Source organism: Ursus arctos, unplaced genomic scaffold (genome assembly GCF_023065955.2).
Source record: "Ursus arctos isolate Adak ecotype North America unplaced genomic scaffold, UrsArc2.0 scaffold_5, whole genome shotgun sequence".
Lineage (NCBI taxonomy): Eukaryota > Metazoa > Chordata > Mammalia > Carnivora > Ursidae > Ursus > Ursus arctos.
Window position 1 is genome coordinate 30,326,987 of NW_026623067.1, and position 24,347 is coordinate 30,351,333.

The 24,347-nt window shown below is 39.0% G+C and overlaps 1 protein-coding gene across 2 annotated transcripts in view; it reads right to left on the reverse strand.

The window, feature by feature from the left end:
• Positions 1-23,353, reverse strand: part of FNIP1 (folliculin interacting protein 1) — a 151,622-nt gene extending 128,269 nt beyond the window's left edge. For both annotated transcript variants that reach the window (XM_026507905.4, XM_026507904.4), the window contains exon 1: positions 23,137-23,353. In XM_026507905.4, coding sequence (XP_026363690.1) covers positions 23,137-23,228 — 92 coding nt within the window. In that variant the 5' untranslated portion in view covers positions 23,229-23,353. The remainder of the gene's footprint in view (positions 1-23,136) is intronic.
• Between the last annotated feature and the right edge of the window lie 994 nt (positions 23,354-24,347).

A 24,347-nucleotide genomic window follows, 5' to 3' on the forward strand; every position in this document is an offset into this window, starting at 1 on the left:
GTGTTGCAAGGGTCATTCAGTACTCGCAAATCAATCGGTGTGATACATCACAGCAATAGGAGAAAGAATAAAAACCACATGGTCATTTCAATAGATGCAGAAAAAGCATTTGACAAAGTACAACATCCATTCATGATAAAAACCCTCAACAAAATAGGTTTAGAGGGAACATATCTTAACATAATAAAGGCCATCTAAGAAAAACCCATAGCTAACATCATCCTTAATGGGGAAAAACTGAGAACTTTTCCCCAAGTCAGGAACAAGACTCTCACCACTTTTATTCAACTAATACTGGAAGTCCTAGCCACAGCAATCAGACAACAAAAAGAAATAAAAGGAATCCAAACTGTTAAGGAAGGAGTAAAACTATTTGCAGAAGACATGATACTTTATATAGAAAACCCTAAAGACTCCACCAAAAAACTGCTAGAACTGATAAAGGAATTCAGTAAAGTCACAGTATACAAAATCAATATACAGAAATCTGTTATATTTCTGCTCATAGTAATGAAGCAGCATTAAGAGAAATTAGGACAATAATCCCACTTACAACTGCACTCAAAATAATAAGATACCTAGTAATAAACCTAATCAAAAAGGTTAAAGACCTATACTATAAAAACTATAAAAAACTGATGAAAGAAATTCAAGATGACACAAAGAGATGGAAAGACATTCCATGCTCATGGACTGAAAGAACAAATATTGTTAAAATGTCTATACTACCCAAAGCAATCTACAGATTTGATGCAATCTCTATCAAAATACCAACAGCATTTTTCACAGACCTAGAACAAACAATCCTAAAATTTGTATGGAACACAGAAGACCACAAATAGCCACAGCAATCTTGAAAAAGAAAAGCAAAGCTGGAAGCATCACAATTCCAGATCTCAAGTTATATTACAAAGCATTAACAATCAAAACAATATGGTACTGGCACAAAAACAGACACATACATCAATGGAACAGAACAGAGAGCCCGGAAATAAATCCATGATTATACAATTAATCTTGAACAAAGCAGGAAAGAATATACAATGGGGGGGGGCGCCTGGGTGGCGCAGTCATTAAGCGTCTGCCTTCGGCTCAGGGCGTGATCCTGGAGTTCTGGGATCGAGCCCCATATCAGGCTCCTCTGCTGGGAGCCTGCTTCTTCCTCTCCCACTCCCCCTACTTGTGTTCCCTCTCTCACTGGCTGTCTCTATCTCTGTCAACTAAATAAATAAAATCTTTAAAAAAAAAAAAAAAAAAAGAATATACAATGGGAAAAAGACAGTCTCTTCAACAAATTGTGTTGGGAAAACTGGATGGCAACATGCAAAGAATGAACCTGGACCACTTTCTTACCTCATACACAAAAATGAACTCAAAATGGATTAAAAGAACTAAATGGGAGACCTGAAACCATAAAAGTCCTAGAAGAGAACACAAGCAGTAAATTCTTTGACACCAGCCATAACAACTTCTTTCTAGATATGTCTCCTGAGGCAAGAGAAAGAAAAGGAAAAATAAACTATTGGGACTACATCAAAATAAAAATCTTCTGCACAGTGAAGGAAACAATCAACAAAACTAAAAGGCAACCTACAGAATGGGAGAAGATATATTTAAATGACATACCCAATGAGAGATTAACATCCAAAATATATAAAGAACTTACAAAACTCAACACCCAAAAAATGAATAATCCAATTTAAAAATGGGCAAAAGTCATGAATAAGTATTTTCCCAAAAAAGACATCCCGATGGCCAACAGACACATGAAAAGATCATTTCTCATTAGGGAATTACAAATCAAAACGACAATGAGATATCACCTCACACCTGTCAGAATGGCTAAAATCAACAATACAACAACAGGTGCTATCCAAGATGTGGAGAATTAAAGCGGAACCCTCTCTTGCACTGTTGGTGTGAATACAAATTGGTGCAGCCACTCTGGAAAATAGTACTGAGGTCTCTCAAAAAGTTAAAAATAGAGGGGCGCCTGGTTGTCTTAGTTGGTTAAGCATCCGATTCTTGATTTCAGCTCAGGTCATGATGTCAGGGTGGTTAGACAGAGCCCCGTGTTGGGCTCTGTACTGGGCATAGAACACTTAAGATTCTTTCTCTCCCTCTCTACCTCTCCCCCCAACCTCGCTCATGCTTTCTCTCTTTCTAAAATAAAAATTAAAAAACAAAAACAGAACTACCCTATGATCCAGAATTGCATTACTGGGTATTTACCCGAAGAATACAAAAACCTAATTTAAAGAGATACATGTACCCCTATGTTTATAGCAGCATTACTTACAATAGCCAAGATATGGAAGCAGCCCAAGTGTTCACTGATAAATTAATGGATAAAGATGTGGTATATATAAACAATGGAATTATTCAGCCATAAAAAAAGAATTAAATCTTGTCATTTGCAACAATGTGGATGGACCTAGAGAGTATAATGCTAATCAAAATAAGTCAAAGACAAAAACCATATGATTTCACTCATCTGGAATTTCAGAAACAAAACAAAGGGGGAAAAAACGAGAGAGAGCCAAAGCAAGAAACAGATTCTTATAGGGGCGCCTGGGTGGCTCAGTCATTAAGCCTCTGCCTTCGGCTCAGGGTGTGATCCCAGAGTGCTGGGATCGAGCCCCAAATCGGGCTCTTCCGCTGGGAGCCTGCTTCTTCCTCTCCCACTCCCCCTGCTTGTGTTCCCTCTCTTGCTGGCTGTCTCTCTCTCTGTCAAATAAATAAATAAAATCTTAAAAAAAAAAAAAAAAAAAAAACAGATTCTTATAGAGAACATAGAGAACAATCTGATGGCTTCCCGAGGGGAGGCTTTGGTGGGATGGGTTAAACAGGTAATGGGGATGCACTTGTAATGAGTACAGGGTGACGTATGGAACTGTTAAATTACTATATGTACCTCTGAAACTAATATAACACTGTATATTAACTGGAATTAAAATAAAAGCTTAGACTGCTGAAAACCATGTGAACAGTAAATTATTTCAAGAATGACAGGATTTTTTTGTCCTGAAGATTAAAAAGTTTTATTGAAGTATAACTGAAGTATACTAAACTGTACCTATTTAAAGTGTAAAATCTGGTAGGTTTTGATGTATGTATATAATTGTGAAATCATAACCACAATCAGGCCCAAATGATTCTTCATTTCCATTTATAATCCTTCTATTCTCCTCCCTCCTTCCCTACCTCACTCTTACCCCACATCCCATTCCCAGGCAGTTGTTCTACTTCTTGTCACTTGGGACTAGTTTCCATTTTCTAGAATTTCATATAAATGGTATTTTATATATACATAAAAACAGATAAAAGAACCTAAGAATATTTTAATTCTACTTCATACTCTCCACCTGAACCAAAAACCCCTTCACTCATGGCACTATTTTCCAGTATTTCAGCTCTGTGTTTGACATGTTTGTTGTTTTTGTACTGCCAGTAACTGTGTAGATTAGATTTACCCAAGTGTACCATTTTATGCTGCTGTTCGTTTCTTGCTCCATATATTCTTATAATGAAAACATTCTTCCATTAGTGATATTCTATCACTGTTTTTGTCTACAGAATATATATATATTTTGTCTTCAATCTCAAACAAGGTTTACTGGATACTGATTGTATGTTGAAAGTTATTTTGTCTCACAGAACCACAAAGATGTGCCAGTGGGTTCTATGGAAAACAGTATGGCAGTTCTTTAAAATTTTAAACATGGAGTTACCATATGACCCAACAATTCCACTCCTAATATATACCCAAGAGAAATAAAAGCATGTTCACACAAAAATTTATACACAAAAGTTCATAGGAAAATTACTCATAATAGCCAGCTAAAAAGTGGAAACAACCCAACATACCCATTAACTGATGAATAGGTAAGTTGTGCTATATCCATATAATGAAATATTATTCATCAATAAAAGGGAATGATTCATCCTATAACATGGATGAACTTTGAAAACATTATGCTAAGTGAAAGAAGACAATCACAAGAGACCACATACTGCATGACTCCATTCATATGAAATGTCCACAACAGGCAAATCTATACAGACAAAAAGTAGATTAATGGTTGTCTACAGCTGGGAAAGGGTGGGTGGGTGGTAAAGGGTAGGGTAACTGAGTTACTCTAATGGGTAAAGGGTTCCTTTCTGGATGATGAAAATGTTCTAAAATTGACTGTGGTGACGGTCATGCAACTTTGTGAAAAAACTAACAACTGAATTATATACTTTAAATGGCTGAATTGTACGGTATGTGAATTTTATATCAATGAAGCTATTACATTAAAACAAAAAAAGCAGGCACATTTGCTGGATGCAGGTATAAGAAATGGATGATACAGCCTGTATTAACCAGTTTCATTAGATGCTTCTAAAATTGAAGATCACAATTGTAGTACAAAGAACCAATCCACTATTCAAACATCAACATCACTCCTCAAATTTCCAGGGACCATCCAATGTTTACAAAAATTTCTTGATACTGCATTTTCTACTATCTGGACCTAACTTACCTTTCACAAACCTATGGTCAAGCAAACCCGTACTCTTCCTTGAATATACTCATGACCTTCCAGCTTTGACACTCTCTGCTCATGGTGTTTCCACTACCTGGAATCCTTTCCCTACCTGTGTATCTGTCTAAAACCTCCAGGTAAAGGAAATCGAGCCTTCTTCTACTTACTGTAGTACTTCACACATTCTTTATGATACTGTCTTATTCATCTTTGTATAAAGAAGGTTTGACACACTGCTTTTAAAACAGCATATGTATGTAACTGTAGTACTTGCTGCAACCATAGCAGAATTGGTATCACTGGTGTACTTGCGTATTTCAGATGAAATGGCCTGGTTTCATCTGTATCTACTACATGTTAGAGGATAAATATATTGCACAATTATACTGGGGCTAAATATGCAATTCTGACATCTGTGCAATTTGTGTTACGTAACATATTCAGGAATGCAATCTATGTAACTTGGGTAATGTCATAAAATGTATATGCCACACATAGAAATGCTGAAAAGAAACTATCAGTTAAGGTATTCAGCATCTGTACACCGAAAGACAAAGAACAATCATAGCAGCATTATTCTTAGTAGCAAAAAATTTAGAAACAACCCTTTGGTTGGAAACAATTCCCTATCAGTAAGAGAATGGACAAATAAATTATTGCATACTCACACAATGAGATACTACACAACAAAAGCTACGCTACATGCAACAAAATAAATAAACCTGACACAAGAATATGTGAACACACGGGGCGCCTGGGTGGCACAGCGGTTAGGCGTCTGCCTTCGGCTCAGGGCGTGATCCTGGCGTTACAGGATCGAGCCCCACATCAGGCTCTTCTGCTATGAGCCTGCTTCTTCCTCTCCCACTCCCCCTGCTTGTGTTCCCTCTCTCGCTGACTGTCTCTATCTCTGTCGAAGAAATAAATAAAATCTTAAAAAAAAAAAAAAAAAAAAGAATATGTGAACACAACATGATTGTATTTCATAAAGTTAAACAGAAAAACTGATCTATAATATTAGAAATCAGGATAGTGGTTACCCTCAATAGAAGTTAGAGAGAATAACTAGAAGGGGGAATGAAGTAGGCTTCTAGGATACTGGTAAAATTCTGTTTCTGCACCTGCATGGTGGTTACAGAAGTACATTCACTTTGAGAAAATTTAGTGAGTTGTTTTATGATCTGCAGGTTTTTCTGTATACATGTTATACTTCAATACATTGTACTTTTAAAAGTGGAAGAACAAGATGACAGAAATGGGATAAATTAAAGAAAAACTCAATGTTTTAAAATATTTGGAGCTTCCTGCTGTTTCTCTTACACTGTCAGTTGAACTTGCCAATTATATCCCCTCTAAATTCCACACCTAAAAGACCTTGCACCTCCACATCAAAGTAATCACCTCTACAATATTTTTTCATGATGTTGCATATATTATTTTAGCTTAAGTATTATAACATAACAGCAGAATAGAAACCCAAGTATAATTCTAAGATTATTTTAAAATATGCTGTTACTGCAAAGTACCATTAAATTATGGGTATGATAGCAGGGAGGTATTAAGGAGGGAAAATATGTAAATGGCCATTCACTGCAGTATTATTTTTAACAGTTAAGGATGGGAAACAACCCAAACATTCATCAATGGGAGACTGGTTAAATAAACCATTATACCCTTCAATAGATTATGCCACAGCTGTTAAAAAGAATGAAGAAGATCTCTGTAAATCAATATACAGTGATCTCCAAATGAAAAAACGGAGGTTCCAGAGAGTATGTAATGGCACAAATATTCTTCATAAGAATGAGAAGATATATGATCATATGTATATGTATGTTAATTACTAACATTTTCAAAAAAAATAATGGAATGAAAATGAAAACTAAATAAAAATGGTTAGTATGGGAAGGAATAAAATGGGAAAAAGGAGACAGGAATGGAAGCCAGTATTACATAGATGACTTCATTTTACAGTTTAAACTTTGGAATCAAGTTTTAAAAAATTGAAACAAAAAAGCAATCATTTTAAAAGAAATTATTAAATAAATGATGAGTATATCAAAGAAACCCTCTGTGTATACACACATTCTGAATATGATAAGTGGCAGGAGGGCAAAGTATGAGGTGTTATAAGAGACATAAATGGTTCTAACCTACTTCTGGAAAATCAGACCATCCCTGCCATTTAAAAAATTTAAAAAATTAAAAATAACAACAAAATTGTTTTTAGAAAGTCAAAATAACAATGAAATTTTCCTTTAAATTGGCAAACATTGATGTCAAAGAAAAATCTGCTTAAATTACTCATTAAGTGTAAAACTACTTTAGGCAAATACCCCAAAACAGAAACATCTGTGTTAAATGAATTAGAATTCTTTCAACTCAGTGACTATTTTTATTCACTTGTTTATTCAGCAAATATTTACTGAATGCCTTCCGAGAGCCAAGTACCAAGAAAAGAGCACTAAACAAGTTAGACAAAAGTTGTGCCTTTATGGGACTTACATTCTAGTGAAAGATACAGATACATAAACAAGCAACTACAACACAAGAAAATAACTGCCCTGACAGGGAAAAGATAGGTTCTACTGGAGCTTTAAAGAAAGCTATATTGTAGCTGTATTAGTCTAAGTAGTGTCCAAAGACACGAACCAGATTCTTCTCAGGAAATACCAAGTAGTCTGATCTGGAACCCACAGCAAGAGGAAAAAATTACAAAGAAGACTGGAAAGGAGAAACTGAAGGGTGAAGGGGTGTGGGAAAGAATTCTAACATTTGTGTGCCCTCCCATGCCATTTAACCCTCAAAACAACTCTAACACCACAGGTACAATGGAAACTGGGTTATCACTGCAGCATTCACTCCTCTACTCAGACATGCGCACTCACAACCCCACCTTTAACTCTTCCCAAGGTTATATATACAGAAACCACTGGGGTGGGGATCTGAATCACACCAAGCTATAACTCTGTAAGAGACTGTATATGCCAAAGTTGAGGAGTTTGAACTTTGCTAAGAATGGAGGCACTGGAACTCAAATGTCTGAGTTCAAATCTTAATTTCATCACTTATTGTGTGACCTGGGGCAAGGTTTTTAATTTTTCAGTACCTCCATTCCCTCATCTATAAAATAGAAATAATCAGACCTACTTTATAAAATTAATGTGAGAATTAAATTAATATCAAAACAGTGTGCTTGGCACAGAGCAATCCCCTACTAAGCAATAGGGAGTCAATGGAAATTTCTGAGTGATTTGATCAGAATACTGGTTTAGGAAAATCAATGTAGCAGAATGGTGCAGAAGGCAACACAAAAGAAGTAGGACAGTTATAACAAGACTTTCTGAAAAGTATTAAAAGTCTAACTGAGATGATGACAGTGGAAAAGGCAGAACAATACTACAGATTTTGAATAAATAGGACTTAACTAAATGTGGCAATGAGTAAAGAGAGTAAAGATAAAGAGTAAAATGGGATTCTCTGATTTTCAATCTGGTAGACTAAGACAACAGTGATGTCAGAAGAAAAGATCATGTGAGGATGGTTTAGGACTTCTTTAAATAAAGAAGATTCTGTTACATTTTACATTGGGGTTTTTTTTACACAAGCCTTTCCTAAAAGATAAAGTCAGCAGAATTTAAAATAATAATTATTATAACAATAAGAGTCCAAGCTTTTTTTTGTTCTATTCTTAATTTTTTATGATTAGTTCTATAAAGATATTATGATAGATCTCATTTTGTTCCATTGACCTTGCAACTATCTTCATGGTGCTCTACTGCTTTTTAAACAGTTTTACAGAGATATAATTGACATACAACAAGCTACACATATTAAAGTGACAGTGTGGTAAGTTTTTTTTTAAGTTTTTTTTTTTTTTTAAATAATCTCTATACCCAAGGTGGGGCTCAAACTCACATCTCCAAGATCAAGAGTCTCACGAGTCTCACGGTTTTTTTTTTTTTTTAATAAGATTTTATTTATTTATTTGACACAGAGAGACACAGCCAGCAAGAGAGGGAACACAAGCAGGGGGAGTGGCAGAGGAAGCAGCAGGCTCCCAGGGGAGCAGGGAGCACCATGCAGGGCTCAATCCCAGGACCCTGGGATCACGCCCTGAGCCGAAGGCAGATGCTTAATGACTGAGCCACCCAGACGCCCCAAGAGTCACACAGTCTTCTGACTGAGCCAGCCAGGCACCCTGATAAACTATGACATATGGATACACCAAGAAATTAACAACACAAATCAACATCATGAACATATACATGACACCCAAAATTTTCCTTGCACCCCTTGGTAATCTCTTTATCTCTGTTGGCTTATTCACTGTACCTCTTTGGTTACTGCATTATTTTTGTCTTGCAAATAGGGTTTTTAAAAAAGATTTCTTGGGGCGGGGAGGATATGCACAATTGGGGGGAGGGGTAGAGGGAGAGGGAGAGAGAAACTCAAGCAGACTCTGTGCTGAGCACAGAGCCTGCCACAGGGCTTGATCTCATGACCCTGAGATCATGACCTGAGCCAAAATCAAGAGTCAGATGCTTAACCAACTGTGCCACCCAGGTACCCCTGCAAATAGGGTTTCAAAAGGGATTTTAGTATACATCTTCACATTATTATAGTCTACCTACATTTGAAATGATAGCACTTCATGTATGGTGCAAGAATTTTAAAACAATATACTTCCTTTCTCCTCTCCAGGCCTTGGAACTATTGTGATTATACATTTTATTTCTCTGTATGTTACAGGCCCTACTATACCCTGTGATTATTTTTGTTTAAAACAATTATCTTTTACATATGCTCTTTATTTCTGTGTAGATCTTGATTTCTTTACAGTATCACTTCCTTTATGCTTGAATGGTTTCCTTTCCCATTTCTTATGTGATAGGCCAGGTGTATGGAATTTCTTTAGCTTTTGTTTGTCTGAAAAGGTCTCTGCCTTCATTTTGGAAAAGCAATTTTTCTGGGTATAGAATTACAGGTTGGGAATTCTCTTCTTTCAGTACTTTAAAAATGTTGCTCCATCTCTTTTGGGACACACAGGTTCTGATAAGATATCCGTTGTTATTCTATCTTTGGTCTTAGAATTTCTCTTCTTCACTATTTTTTTTTCAAGATTTTATTTATTTGAGAGAGAGAGAGAGAGAGAGAGAGAGAGAGAGAAAGAGCGCACGCGCACAAGTGGTAAGCAGAGGGAGTGGGAGAAGCAGACTCCCTGCTGAGCAGGAAGCCCAATGCAGGGCTTGATCCCGGGACCCTGAGATCATGACCTGAGCCAAAGGCAGCTGCTTAACCAACTGAATCACCCAGACACCCCTCTTTTTCACTAACTTTAAATAATTTTATTATCATGTACCTTCATGTACATTTCCTCATGTTTCTCATGCTTAGGTTTGTTTAAATTCTTGAATCTTTGTGTTTATGCTTTTAATCAAATCTGGAAGTTTTTGACCATTATTTTTTCAAATATCCTCCCCCTGTTTCCTTATTAGACTCCATCTACACATCTATTAGGTTACTTGAGTTTGTCCTACAGCTTAATCATGTTTTTTTTATTCTTGAAGTATAACTGACATACACTATTATTTTCCTGCGCACAACATAGTGACTTGACATTTGTACACCCTGCAAACCAATCGCCACCATTAAGTTGTTACCATCTGTCACCAAAGTGAATACAATGTTATTGGTTGTATTTCCCACACTGTACATAACATCTCTGTTATTTATTTTATAACTGGAAGTTTATACCTCTTGACCTTCTTCACACATTTTGCCCCACCCTCCCAACCCCTTTCCCTCGCAACCACCACTCTGTTCTCTGTATCTATGAGTCTGGGTTTTGTTTGGTTTTGGTTTGTGTTTGTTTTTTAGATTCCACTTACAAAGGAAACCATGCAGTATTTGTCTTTGCCTATCTGACTTACTTCACTTAGCAGTATACCCTCAAGGTCCATCAGTCTTGCTGCAAATAGCAAGACTGAATTATTTTTTGTGGCTAAATATTCTATTATACATGGATGTACATGCATGTGCACACACACACAACCCCCACATCTTTATCCATTCATCTACTGATAGACACTACTTAAGTTGTTTCCATACCGTCGCTATTGCAAACAATGCTGCAATGGACACAGGGGTGCACGTATCTTTTCAAATTAGTGTTTTTATTTTCTTCAGATAGATACCCAGAAATGAAATGGCTGGATCTACTGGCAGCTCTGTTTTTAATCTTTTAAGAAACCTCCACACTGTTTTCCCTAGTGGTTGTACCAATTTACATTCTCACCAACAATGTACAAGGATTCCCTTTTCTCCACATCCTCACCAACACTGGTTTGGTATGAGGGTGATGCTGCTTCATAAAATGAGTTTGGAAGCATTCCCTCCACTTCAATGTTTTTGGAATCATTTGAGAAGGACAGATGTTAAAACTTACCATGTTTGGTAGAATTCACCAGTGAACTGTCTGTTCCTGGACTTTTGTCTGTTGGTAGGTTTTTGGTAACTGATTCGATGTCCTTACTAGTAATTAGTCTATTCAGATTTTCTATTTCCTTATGAATCAGTCTTGGAAGACTGTATACTTTTAGGAATTTATCCACTTCTAGGTTGTTCAATTTACTGGTATGTAATTGTTCATACTAGTCTTTTGTGATTTTTGTATTCTGTAGTACCAACTGTAACTTGTCTCTCATTTCTGACTTTATTCACATGAGCCCTCTCTTTTTTCCTTTTCTTTTTTTTTTAACGATTTTATTTATTTATTTATTCGACAGAGATAGAGACAGCCAGCGAGAGAGGGAACACAAGCAGGGGGAGTGGGAGAGGAAGAAGCAGGCTCATAGCGGAGGAGCCTGATGTGGGGCTCAATCCCACAACGCTGGGATCACGCCCTGAGCCGAAGGCAGACGCTTAACCGCTGTGCCACCCAGGCGCCCCCCTCTCTTTTTTTCTTAGTGAGTCTACCTAAAGGTTTGTCATCTTTATCTTTCTAAAGAACCAGCATTTAGTATCACTGACTTTTTCTATTATCTTTTTAACTCTATTTCATTGATTTCCACTCAAATCTATATTATTTCCTTCCTTCTACTAACCTGGGTATCACTTGTTCTTTTTTTCCTACTTTGTTTAGGTGCAAAGTTAGATTGTTTATGAAATTTTTCATGTTTCTTGAGGTAGGCCTTTATTGCTATGAACTTCCCCTCAATAACCACTTTTATTGCATCCCAAATATTTTGGTATGTCATATTTCTGTTTTCATTTGTTTCTAGATATTCTTTTATTTCTTCTTTGATTTCCTCAATGACCAACTGGCTGTTCAGTGGCATGTTGCCTAATCTCCATATCTTTGTGGTTTTTCTATTTTTCTTCTTGTAATTGATTTCTGGTTTTATACCACTGTGGTTGAAAAAATGCTTGATATGCTTTCAATCTTCTAGAACTTACTGAGAGTTGTTTTGTGGCCTAATGTGATCTATCCTGGATAATGTTTCATGTAGACTTGAGAAGAATATGTATTCTGCTACTTTTGGATGAAATGTTCTCTATATATCTATTAAGTCCATCTGGTCTAATGTATCACTTAAGACCAGTGTTTCCTTATCAATTTTGTCTGATCTATCCATTGATATTAGGTGGGGTATTAACATCCCCTACTATTATTGTGTTGTCAAATTCTCTCATTAGGTCTTTCAATATTTGCTTTATATATTTTAGTGCTTCTAAGCTGAGTGCATATATATTATAAATGCTCTACCTTCTTCATAAATTGACCACCTTATTATGTAAAGTGCCCTTTTCTGTCTTTCATTATATTGTTTTAAAGTCCATTTTGTCTGATAGAAGTACAGCTACATCAACTTTCTTTTCATTTCCATTTGCATGGAATATCTTTTTCCACCCCTCTACTCTTAGTCTGTGTGTGTCCTTATTATGAAGTGAGTCTCTTATAGGCAGCATAAAGATACATCATTTTTTAAAACCATTCAGCCACTCTATGTGTTCTGACTGGAGAATTAGTTCATTTACATTTTTAAAAATTACTGATAGGTGTGTGTGCTTATTGCCATTTTATTGTTTTTTGGCTGTTTTTGTAGTTCCTCTCTGTTCCTTTCTTCTCTTTTTCTCTTCACTTGTAACATTCTTGATAACTTTCTTTCGTGTCATGTTTAGATTCCTTTTTCATTTTCTTTTGTATATTTACTATAAGTTTTTGCTTTGTGGTTACCATGAAGTTCATATGTAACATCCTCTGAATATAAGTCAATTTTAAGTTGACAGCGACTTACATCTGAATATATTCCAAAACTGTACATTTTTACTCCCACCACAATGCTTTATGTTTTTGATGTTGTAGTTTACGTATTTTTATTTTATGGATCCTTTAGTAAGTTATTGTAGTTTTAGTTTTGTCTCTTGACCTTCACACTAGTTTTATAAGTGATTAAGCCAACACCTTTATTGTATACCTTTTCCAGTAAGATTTTTACTTTACTATATTTTTTTACATTAATTAGTGCCATTTATTGCGGGCTTAAAGAAATTCCTGCAACGTCTTGTAGAACTGATTTAGTTGTGATGAACTCCATTAGCTTTTGCTTAGCTGAAAAATTACTACTCTAAAAGATAACCTTGCCAGGTAGAGTATTCTTGGCTGCAAGGTTTTTCCTTTCAGTACTTCGAATATGTCACACCACTCTCTTCTGACCTGGAAAGTTTCTGCTGAAAAATCTGCTAATAGCGTTATGAGGTTTCCCTTGTATATAAAGTGTTCTTTTCTCTTGTTGCTTTTAAGTATCTCTTTAGCTTTTGATATTTTCATTATGTCTTGGTGTGGATCTCTTTATCTTATTTGGAACTCTCTAGGATTCCTGGACCTGGGTGCCTGTTTCCCTCCCTATATGGAGGAAGTTTTCACCATTATTTCTTCAAATAAGTTTTTTGCTCCTTTCTCCCCCTCTCCCTCTAGGACCTCTATAAGGTGGATGTTATTCTGTTTGATGTTGACACAAAGGTCCCTTAAGGTATCTTTACTTTTTAAAATTCTATTTTGCTGCCATCTGGGTGTTTCATTGCTTTGTCTTCCAGTTCACTGATCCATTCTTCTGCTTCATCCAGTCTGCTGTTGAAATCCTCGAATATATTTTCCAGTTCAGTTATGGTATTCTTCAACTCTGTTTCTACTTGGTACTTTCTTACATATACTACATTTTTTGAAGTTCTCACTATGTTCATCCATTTCCCTCCTAAGTTCAGTAAGCATATTTATAACTATTACTTTGACCCTTTATCAGGTAGTTTACTTACCTCCATTTCAGTGAAGTCCTTTTTTTTTTTTTTTAAGTAGGCTCCATGCCCATTATAGAGCCCAGTGAAGTCTTTTTCTGAGGTTCTGTCTTAGGTCTTTTGTTTAGTACATATTTCTCTGTCTACCCATTTTACCTGGTTCTCTTGGTTTATTTCTTTGTATTCAGTGAAATAGCTACCTCTCACAGTCTTGAAGGAATGGCCTTTTGTAGGAGATGACCTGTGGGGCCCAGCAGTACAATCTCCCTCCCACCTAGCAACCACAGCTAGGCATTCAAGGAGTACTCCCTGTGTGGACTAAGCACAACAACAGCTATGTCAAAATTGCACTGCAATGTGGGGACTGAGGTACATTTGCCCGGCCAACTCTGGCACAGAGGGGCAGGGGACTTGCCCAACCAGCTACAGTGCAACTGCACCTCAGGTGTGTGTGAGATGCCTGCAGGCTGGCTATAACACGGCACATGGGGGTAGGGTGCACCCACCTGTGCTAGCAGCTTAAGAAGGAGATTGCCAAAATGGTGCCCACCAAAGCTAGCATGAGCAAGGTAGAATGAGATGACAAAAGTAGTACCCACCAGCAATTCTGTTCCCAGAGACAGTCCCAACAGGTTCCTGCTTTTCTGGCAGTCCTTTTAAGATTAAAGATTAAGACTTTCTCTTTCACATATGGTCTAGGCACTTTTCAGTCTGCTCATTTTTGCTGGGTCCTGGGGCGAGTGAGCCTGCACACAAGCCCTTTAAGAGCAGGTTCTCCTTCTCCGTTCCCTATAGTTCTTTGGTTCTCCTGGACATAGTCCCCACTGAGTCTTAGATTTTGGGGGCTTGTTTCTATGGTGCAAGATTCAAGGGCTGGAGATTTTTTTTGTGGGGCACAAAACCCTTGCTCCTCAGGGGAAAGATTTTTAAGATCCCTCCTGATTGTGGGTCACCGTACTGGGGGTGCAGTTTTTGGCAAGAGTATAGCTCTGCCTCTCCTCATCTCAATGTGGTCCTTTTATCCTTTGCTGTGGAGGCACCGTTCATGTAGCTTTAAGAACTTTTTCAGAGGAAATTATTCCAAATGTAGCTGCAGATTCATTGTGTCCATGAGAAGAGGTGAGTTCAGGATCTTCCTACACCTCTATCTTAAACTGTCCTTTTGAGGTTCAAGTTTTATAAACAAATATTGAAGCTATATTTTTCAGTCACCTATTTTCCTTCAATAAACATGGTTCTGAAAAACAAATCTAATACTACTACTTAGAGACAGAAAAACAAAACAAATTAACAGTAAAATATCTTTGCATTTCTTACTGGAAAGTTAGACTCTTAGGACCAAACATTGCTACCAAAGAGCACTAATGTGTAATTACTTACAATTCTCAGCTTCCCACATTAATAAGAAAGATATGACCCCACAGGATTCTCTGTAAAGAATATTAAAACTTTCGGGGCACCTACATGGCTCAGTCAGTTAAGGGTCTGCCTTCAGCTCATGGCCACGATCCCAGGGTCCTGGGATTGAGCCCCACATCGGGCTTCTTCTCAGCAGGGAGCCCGCTTCTCCCTCTCCCTGCCACTCCCCTGCTTGTGCATGCTCTCCCTCTCTCTCTCTCTCTCTCTCTCTCTCTCTCTCTCGCTATCGCTCTCTCTGTCAAATAAATAAATAAAAGCTTAAAAAAAGAGTATTAAAACTTTCTACTATTTCTAATACAGAATTAAAAGGTACAATTTATGGAGGGGTGGTATTTTTTAAATAACAAAAGCCCTTGTGAATGCAGTAAATCTTTAAAAATCACATTGAAAAAACAAAATTTCTGAAATACAATTCTTACAAATATTGACAATATTAAAAAGCCAGCTTAAGAACTTCAGAGGCTTGGGGCCCCTGGGTGGCCCAGTTGGTTGAGTGTCCAACTTGATTTCAGTTCAGGTCGTGATCTCAGGGTCGGGGGAGAGAGCCCCACCATGGGCTCTGCACTCAACCTGGAGTCTGGTTGGGATTCTCGCTCCCTCTCTGCCTCTGTCCCTCTCCCGGCTTGCACTCACACTCTCGTGCTTTCTCCCTCTCGCTCTCTCAAAGTAAATGGATAAAATCTTTAAGAAAGAAAAGAACTTCAGGAACACCTAGGTGGCTCGGTCAGTTAAGCATCTGCCTTTGGCTCAGGTCATGATCCCAGGGTCCTGGGATCAAGCCTCACATAAGTCTCCTTGCTCAGCAAGGAGCCAGCTTCTCCCTCTCCCTCTGCCTGCTGCTCCCCCTGTTTGTGCGTTCTCTCCATCAAATAAATAAATAAATAAAATCTTAAAAAAAAAAAAAAGAACTTCAGTAGCTTAAAATGTGACATAAAATCGGAATACTGAAAGTAAAAAAATAACACAGTACTACAGACTGTTTCTCCTGGGTGGGGGGGGAGCTGTAGCAGTGAAACCATTTCTCACCTTTCATTTATTCCACATCTATCTATCTTCATCTATCTTTCTCCCCTAAACACGCCCATCTCAAATAAAAAAAAATTAAGGTCACTAGTTATCTCCAACTTGACAGATCAATAGATACTTTGTTTGTCATCTCACAAGACCTGTCAACAACCAGCATATAGAAAACAGTTCATCACACCACCATTTTTTAAACACTTTCCCTTTGGAGCTGTCCTAACACCACACACCCCCGGCTTTCCCAATGTTTCTCTTGCCATTTTCTTCTTTGTAGACTTTCTCCTCTCCTACATTTTAAATTTCCTCAGAGCAAAGCCCTGTTCTTTCCAATACCCTATCTACACCTTTTCCTAGATGATCTCATCCCTTCCCTTAGTTTTAATACTGACCGTAAGCTATCTCCAGTCCCAATTCTCCTGTGAATCAACCTCTGCTGTCAACTCTACATTTACTTTCTTCCTGTCCACTGGACATCTCTAAGTGGGTATCTCTCACTAGCAAGTAAAACTAGACCAAATGTCCAAAAGAGAATTTTTAAGACTCTCCTTCTGCCCTTGAAATTATTTCATACGTTCATTCTACAAATTTTTACTGAGCATATGTTCAGGCACTGTGCTGTATACTGGCACAACAATGTGAACTTGGAGAAGACAGATGGCAAGTTAAAAAATGAACTATGAAGAATATAAAATGTGTGTGATAGAGAATAGAGGAGAAGGCTCCTACTTTTGATAGGCTAGTCAAGTCATGCTTCCACAGTCTTATATTCTCTCCCTCAGAAAATGATATGTATCTAGGGGTTCCAGCCAGAAACCTAGGTATCTGTTCCCCACAAACAATCCTACAGGTCGTTCTACAGGGTTCTAACTCCAGAATCCACCTTGAAGTTGAAGAGAACTCAAGCAAGCAAAGAAAAGAGACATGGACAAATAATGACAACTTTAATAGATGTCACAGAAGGAAATGCATTGTTATGGAAGAAAATTTCAGTGAAACCTAACTCACTCTGGGAGAAATCAGAAAAGGCTTCCTGGAAGAAGGATAATTAGGATAAGTCCAGATGATCACTGCAAAAAGCCAAACAAAAAAAGTACAGAAGACTATGCCAAGGGGCGCCTGAGTGGTTCAGTCATTAAGCGTCTGCCTTCAGCTCAAGTCATGATCCCAGCATTCTGGGATCGAGCCCCACATCAGGCTCCCTGCTCGGTGGGAAGCCTGCTTCTCCCTCTCCCATTCCCCCTGCTGGTGTTCCCTCTCTTGCTGTGTCTCTCTCTGTCCACTAAATAAATAAAATCTTAAAAAAAAAAAAAAAAAAAAAGACTATGCCAAGAGCAGGGAACAGCACAACATGGCACATCACTGAATCTAAAACATGTCCAGTGTGATAAAATCCTAGAAAAGGGAGAGGGGTTTAATAAAAGGCCAAAAGAAAGCAGAAGTTATCAAAGATTAAAGAGATTATGTCACAAGGGCACGGAAATCAACTTGAAGAGTCTCCTACTGGCCAAATACAGGACAATTGGACTATAATAGATTAAAACACATTAAAATCCAGAAGCTTGTGATGATACCAAAAAATGACAAAGTGAAAACCTTCACTAAACCACTCGTTATAAATTATTCTGACACGTTACAAAGGGAAACAAATTCACATGCTACCTTTCCTGTAGCAAAGAGTAGCCAAATAGGTGGTAAGAGAAATTTCTTCTAGGAAATAAATGCAGGAGGAATTAAACAATCAGGGTATCACCATTTTACAAGCCCTAACAAGATAATGGATTCAGACAATAATCAACAAAAGAGGCTAAAAACATTAGGGAAAGGGTAATCTTATAATGTAAGAACAAGGTTGATACAACTCACCAAACTTATTAGCACCACTAATGGGAGGACAACTAGACACCATGTAACTCTAATGGGTAGGAAATACACAACAAACATCTATGGGATATTTTTATTTTAAAAAAAAAAAAAAGAACCTGAATCTAATAAAGTATCTAACTACCAGCTTTCTGGAAATAGAGTAAGTTACAGCAGTGGTTCTCAAACTTCAGCATCAGAATAACCTAGAGGAGGCTTCTTAAAACATAGAATGCGGGGAAGCACTGAATTAGAGGAAACCATAAGGAAGAAAACAGCCATATAAACAATGTGGGAAACTTTTTAAGAAAAATAACACAGTTTCAACAAGAGATCATATTTTAAAAGAGAGGGGAGGCTGTTATAGAAAAAAGTTACTTAAGCAACATAACTGCAAACGTAATATGCAGACTCTTTTAAGATTCTAATTCAAACAGAGGCGCCTGAGTGGCTGAGGGGTTAAACATCTGACTCTTGATTTCGACTTAGGTCATGATCTCAGGGTCATGAGATGGGGCCCCTGTCGGGCTCCATGCTGGGCATGGTGCCTGCTTAAGATTCTCTCTCTCTCTCTGCTCCTTCCCCCTTCTCTCCTCCCCAACCTCTCTCTCTCTTCTCAAAAAAAAAAAAAAAAAAAGATTCTAAGTCAAACAAATCTACTATAAAAAGACATCTTGAAACACCTGAGAAAATATTACTATAGTCTAAGAATAGATGATTAAGGAATTTCTGTTTAAGTATAATAATAGAATAATGGCTCTGCTTTAAAAAAACAACCTTATGTTAATGGGGGGGGGGAGTCAAGGCTAGAGACTGCGCAAAAGCCACACAATACAGGGCCACAGCCCATTAGTTTGGGCCTAAACAGAATGGTTTTACACATTAGCATGGAATCATCATAGTACAACTTCTGGTTCCTGAATGCCATGTGCTAAGCACTGCATTAAGTACTTAATATGACTTATTTCTTTGAATCCTTAAAATAACTCTGGAATGCAGATATTAAATTCTATACCATTTTGCATGCTGATCATAATCAGAATTTGCCTTTTTTAAAGGATGAAGTGTTGAGAATCGTTTGGAAGAAGACAAGAGTGATAGAAAAAAGAACAATTAAGAGACTGTTACAACAGGGTAAGAATTTCTAGTACAGACAGTAAGAGCAAATACTCATGCATTACGAATAAAACAAAAATACAGCAATTTTTTAACGTGAATTATGTCCTACACACATTTAATTCTGAAACAAACTCCTTCACCAAATTAGACATTTTTCAAAGAATTTTACTTTTAAAGCAATCATTTTATATGTACTGCAGTTATTGGATTTACAGTTAATTCTTTCTTTCACTGCAAAGTGGCCTGATGGAAAAAACATAAAACAGTATATTCTCCTAGAAAGCACCTTCTTTCCCAAATCCTCAAAAATATGAAAACAAGTTAGTTTTAATTCTATAAATTACTGAAATAATATCCCTGTGCTATCCTTCACACTCATCTTCAGCTCAAGAAGCTTAGATAAGACAAGCACACAGAAATCTATATGGTAAGGGTCTTTTTTAAAAGTGAAAACTGAAGGGAAGGGGGTGATTCCTGACCACCTTTTCCAAAGGGGTGATCATGAAAGACAATATTTCAAGGCTCCTAAAGCTTTGTTCGTACCAAAAGTGTCTCCTATCCCAGAGCCCTACTGTGACTTATTACCACTGGGCCTTGTATACTGCTAAATCTAGGAACAGACACTTCAACGCTGAGCTGTGGGTTAGTTGCCAATGGCTATGTCCAAGTCAGATTTAACAACTTAAACTGACTAAAACAAAACAAAACCAAATAAGGATTCTAGAAAGGAAAGCATGGAATACTGGAATGAAATTGTAATCTACTCTAAAACCTGAGTTAATTCATTTGTTATTAGGGAAATGCAAATTAAAATCACAATAAGAGGTGCACCTGGGTGGCTCAGTCGGTTAAGCAATGGACTCTTGGTTTCAGCTCAGGTCAAGATCTTGGTGTCATGAGATCAAGCCCCACATCGGGCTCTGTGCTCAGCAAGGAATCTGCTTGGGATTCTTTCTCCCTCTCCCTCTGCCCCTCCCAGCTCCTGCACTCTCTCCTTCCCTCTAAAATAAGTAAATAAATCTTAAAAACACACACACACACACACAACAAGATTCCATTACATCCATTAAAATGCCTATAATCAAAAAGTCTCAAAAGTGGTCAACGTAGTAAACGTTGTTAGGTGTTTTTCACAATACAAAAAAATCTTAATTAAAAAAATAGACTAACAGATACCAGGTATTGGAGAGGATGTGGAGCAATCATAACCTTCATACACTGCTCATGGTACAACAAAATGGTACAACTACTTCAGAAAAGTTGGGAATTTTTTTAAAAGTTAACCATATACTTAGCATGTGACCCAGCAATCCCACTCCTAGGTAACCATCCAAGAGAAATGAAAACATAGGTCTGCATAAAGATTTGTACACAAATGTTCACAGCCACATTGTTCATCACAGCCCAAATCTGGGAACAACCCAAATGTCTGCCAATTGGTAGTGAATGGATAAAGAAATTGTGGTATACCCATACAATGGAATACTACTCAGCAATAAAATCAAAGGAGCTACTGGTAAGTGTAACTTAGAGGAATCTCAAAAATCATCACTCTGAGTTTAAATAAGCCAGACAGAAAAGACTATAAACAATATGATCACATTTATAGGAAATTCTAGAAGAGTCAAAACTGCACTCATTAGAGCAGATCAGTGACTGCCCTGAGTGAGGATGGGTTAAGAACTGACTACATAGGGGTATGAGGGAACTTCTGGGGGAATGGAAGTGTTCTAAAACTTCACTGGGCTGGTGAGTACAAAACTGTATACATATAACAAAATTCACAGAACGTGCACTTAGAATGGCTTGATTTTACCGTATGTAAATTACAGCTCAATGAAGTTGTTTTAAAAAATTACCAGGATGCCTGGGTGGCTCAGTTGGTTAAGCACCTGCCTTCCACTCAGGACATGATCCCAGAGTCCTGGGATCTAGCAACGCATCGGGCTCCTTGCTCAGTGAGAAGCCTGCTTCTCCCTCTGCCTGCCACTCCCCCTGCTTGTGTTCTCTCTCTCCGACAAACAAATAAAATCTTTAAAAAAAAAAAATTACCTGGATTACTTAGATCTGCAAGTTACTAGCTGTGTGATGTTAACCAGTTCTCATTTTCTCACTTGTACACTTGTACACATTTTATTTTTTAAAAGCAATCATTTCTAAACCATACTGCACTTATTGGGCTTATTCATAATTCTTACTTGCACTGGAAAAAGGATCATATAGTTATCAATACTGCTACTTGCTCTATCTCACAAGGTGGTTGTGAAATAGCACATGAGATAACTAATGAGAAAGTGCTTCGGCAACTCTAAAGCAGTGTTACACAACTATATAGTAGGCTTTATGTTTTTTTAAAAATAGACATGAAAATTTTTTTTCATATGAGTGACTCGAGACCCTTGGAAACTTGAGTACCCCAAAGTCAATCTTTGCCCAAAAACAGAAAGCTTAATCAAATGTCACCTTTTTAATATCCTCAACCTGCTTTCTACTAACTCTTGATTTACTGGATGTCTCAATGTAGTATTATCCAGACTACACTTTCGTTTTTCAAAAGAAAATCAGTAATGGTTTTTAAAAGTCATTAGATGAGCACGGCAAGACATTTATTTCTCAGTGGAAAACACCCAAACCTAAAAAACTGTTTTATTAAACACTTTTCCAAGATGTTCACATTGTGATTTTTCTTCCTCTAAAAGTCAGTTCTTTCCGTTTAATACTACAATTCCACACATATTACTGAGTGTTTAGTAATGTGACCTGCATTACCGAGAGAGAGTGAATAATTTTAAGAATATGAAAACCTTTTACCAATGTGGTACAGTCATTTCAAACTTTTGCCTGTTGCAAAATTTAACAGACTCTCATTTTTTCCTACTACTGAACAACCGGGCTCTTTGCTGTCCTACCAGGTTTGAGTGATATGTGACATTTAGCCTAGTTATATTTACAAGTTTCCACACCGCAACAAGTATGAAGGCTATGTGAAAGACATAATCTCTTCTTCAAATGTGGTTTGGCGACTAAATTTTACCTTGAATTCATGATTCTACTACACTGTCTTACAATTCTAAGAAGTTTTTCTACCCGCAACAGGTACTGCAACCAAAAATTAATACAGCCTGTAATACCACAAAATATCTTGCTATCGTTTTCAATTTTTAATGACTCGTTTCTGTTAACAGTTGTAACGAGATGATTCTATGGTCAATTCTAAGGCCGTGCTTCCTTTCATTCGGTCCTGCTTCAGCCTAGTCAGTAGTAACCATAAATTCTTAGGTTTCCCTTTTCTCCTTCGGTAACAATCAGACCGCTCGTTCCGGTAACTGCACACCTCCAATACTAGTTTCCAAGAAACCTGAAAGAACTGCACCTTGCCTACTCGCTCCTCCAGCTTTCTACCCTCAGAAGATTGCCATAACGTGCAGCTCTCCCCACAACAGCAAGCAGGCTGAAATGAAGCACCCAGAGAGCGACTGGTCTCGGGGAGGGGGAGAGAACTTCTGGGCCCCGAGGACTGGGGCTGAGGTCCAGCCCAGCCCGCTCCCAACTCTACTCGCTGCCAGAAAGGAGTGTGGACCCTACGCTCAGGCCGCGGTGCTCGGCGGGGAAAGCACAGCCGCGCGTGGCAGCCTGGCAGGACGTAAACAAACGGGCCGGGAGAAGGGGGAAGGGGCAAGTGCCGGGATGGGGGTGGTGGGTCGAGAGGACCTCGCTTCAACCCTCCAGCGCAGGTCCGCAGCCGCCCAGCCCCTCCCCACCGGGGCCCAGATCCCAGTCCCGGCACGGCGCTGCCGCGAGGGAAGGAACACCGAAGGCCCCTGCACATCTGGAGCCCGGAGCCCACAAGGCCATCGGCTCGGCGCCCCCCCGCCCCGCAGCGCCCTACCTGAACGCGCAATCTGGGTCCCGCGCGTCCCGACCGGGCGTGCCCAGCCCGCTCCTCTTGCTGAAGAGCTTCTGGAACAGCGTAGGGGCCATGCTGACCACGGCCAAACCAGGGTCGCTCCTAAGGGCGCTCGCTAGGCCCCCGCTCCTAGAGCCGCCCCGCCACCCCCATGAGCGCCTCAGTCATATGACAGAAATTAGTCACTTCAAACGGCCACGGCGCGCGGGGCGGGGCGCGAGGCAAGGCCGGCGTCCATTGGCTGGCGGTGAGCCGCATCACGTGGCTGCGCGCGGAGCAGGGGGCAAGGCGGGGGCGTAGGGCGGAGCTGGCCCCCATAGGCTGACTAGTGGATTCCCTCACGTGGCAGCTCACGGGGCGGGGTGTGCGCGGAAAGGAGGGGAGGGACGGGGAGTTGAGACGGTTGGGGAAGTGAAGGGGGAACGCGCTGTGGTCGCGGTCCTTCTGCTTGACTTTGTCTGCTGCTATCTGAGGCTACGGCGGAGTGGTGCGGGAACGACGCCCGGTGCTTTGGAATGCAGAAGGCTTCGTCTCCCGGCACCCAGGACAAAGAGAGATGCTTAGAACTCCACGCGCAGCCGACCGGCCCCCGCCATCCCCTCCTCAGACTCCAGGGTTTCGCACTTCCGTAGCGCTCCTGGCAGGTCCAGCGGATCCCTGAGCAGAGGAGGCGCGCGATCTGGGCTAGATGTTGAGTGCGGGGCCATAGGCCTGCTCGCGCAGGCCTCGAGGGGTGTGGGCTTAGAGCTTGACAGCGCGTGGCTGGTGGAGAGCCCTGCCCTGACACTTGCCACAGTTTTGACCTACCGCAAAGGCGGCCTCGGCCAGGGACTTATTAGGGCAGCCGCCTTCAGGGTTTGCCACTAGTTCCTCGAACCCTGACAACAGGAACTAGCCTTTTGTGAGAACTAACAATAGGATTTAAGCTCTATCTTAACGTCTAGGTATATAGGGAGAGGGGAGTTCCACAATGGAACTGTAAACAAATGGATTTGATACGAGGAAAACCGCTTTGCAAAGGAAAAACAAACAAAAACATTGCTCAAAAATGACCTTACAGTCTTATTAAACCCAGAACGCCAAATTTTATCAGGGTTCATATCTTATAAATTTTCACCAGCATTTATTCACCTACTCCCCCTCCAGAATTGGGAATTTTGTACCATGGGATGAAATTCTCTGGCAAATATGGA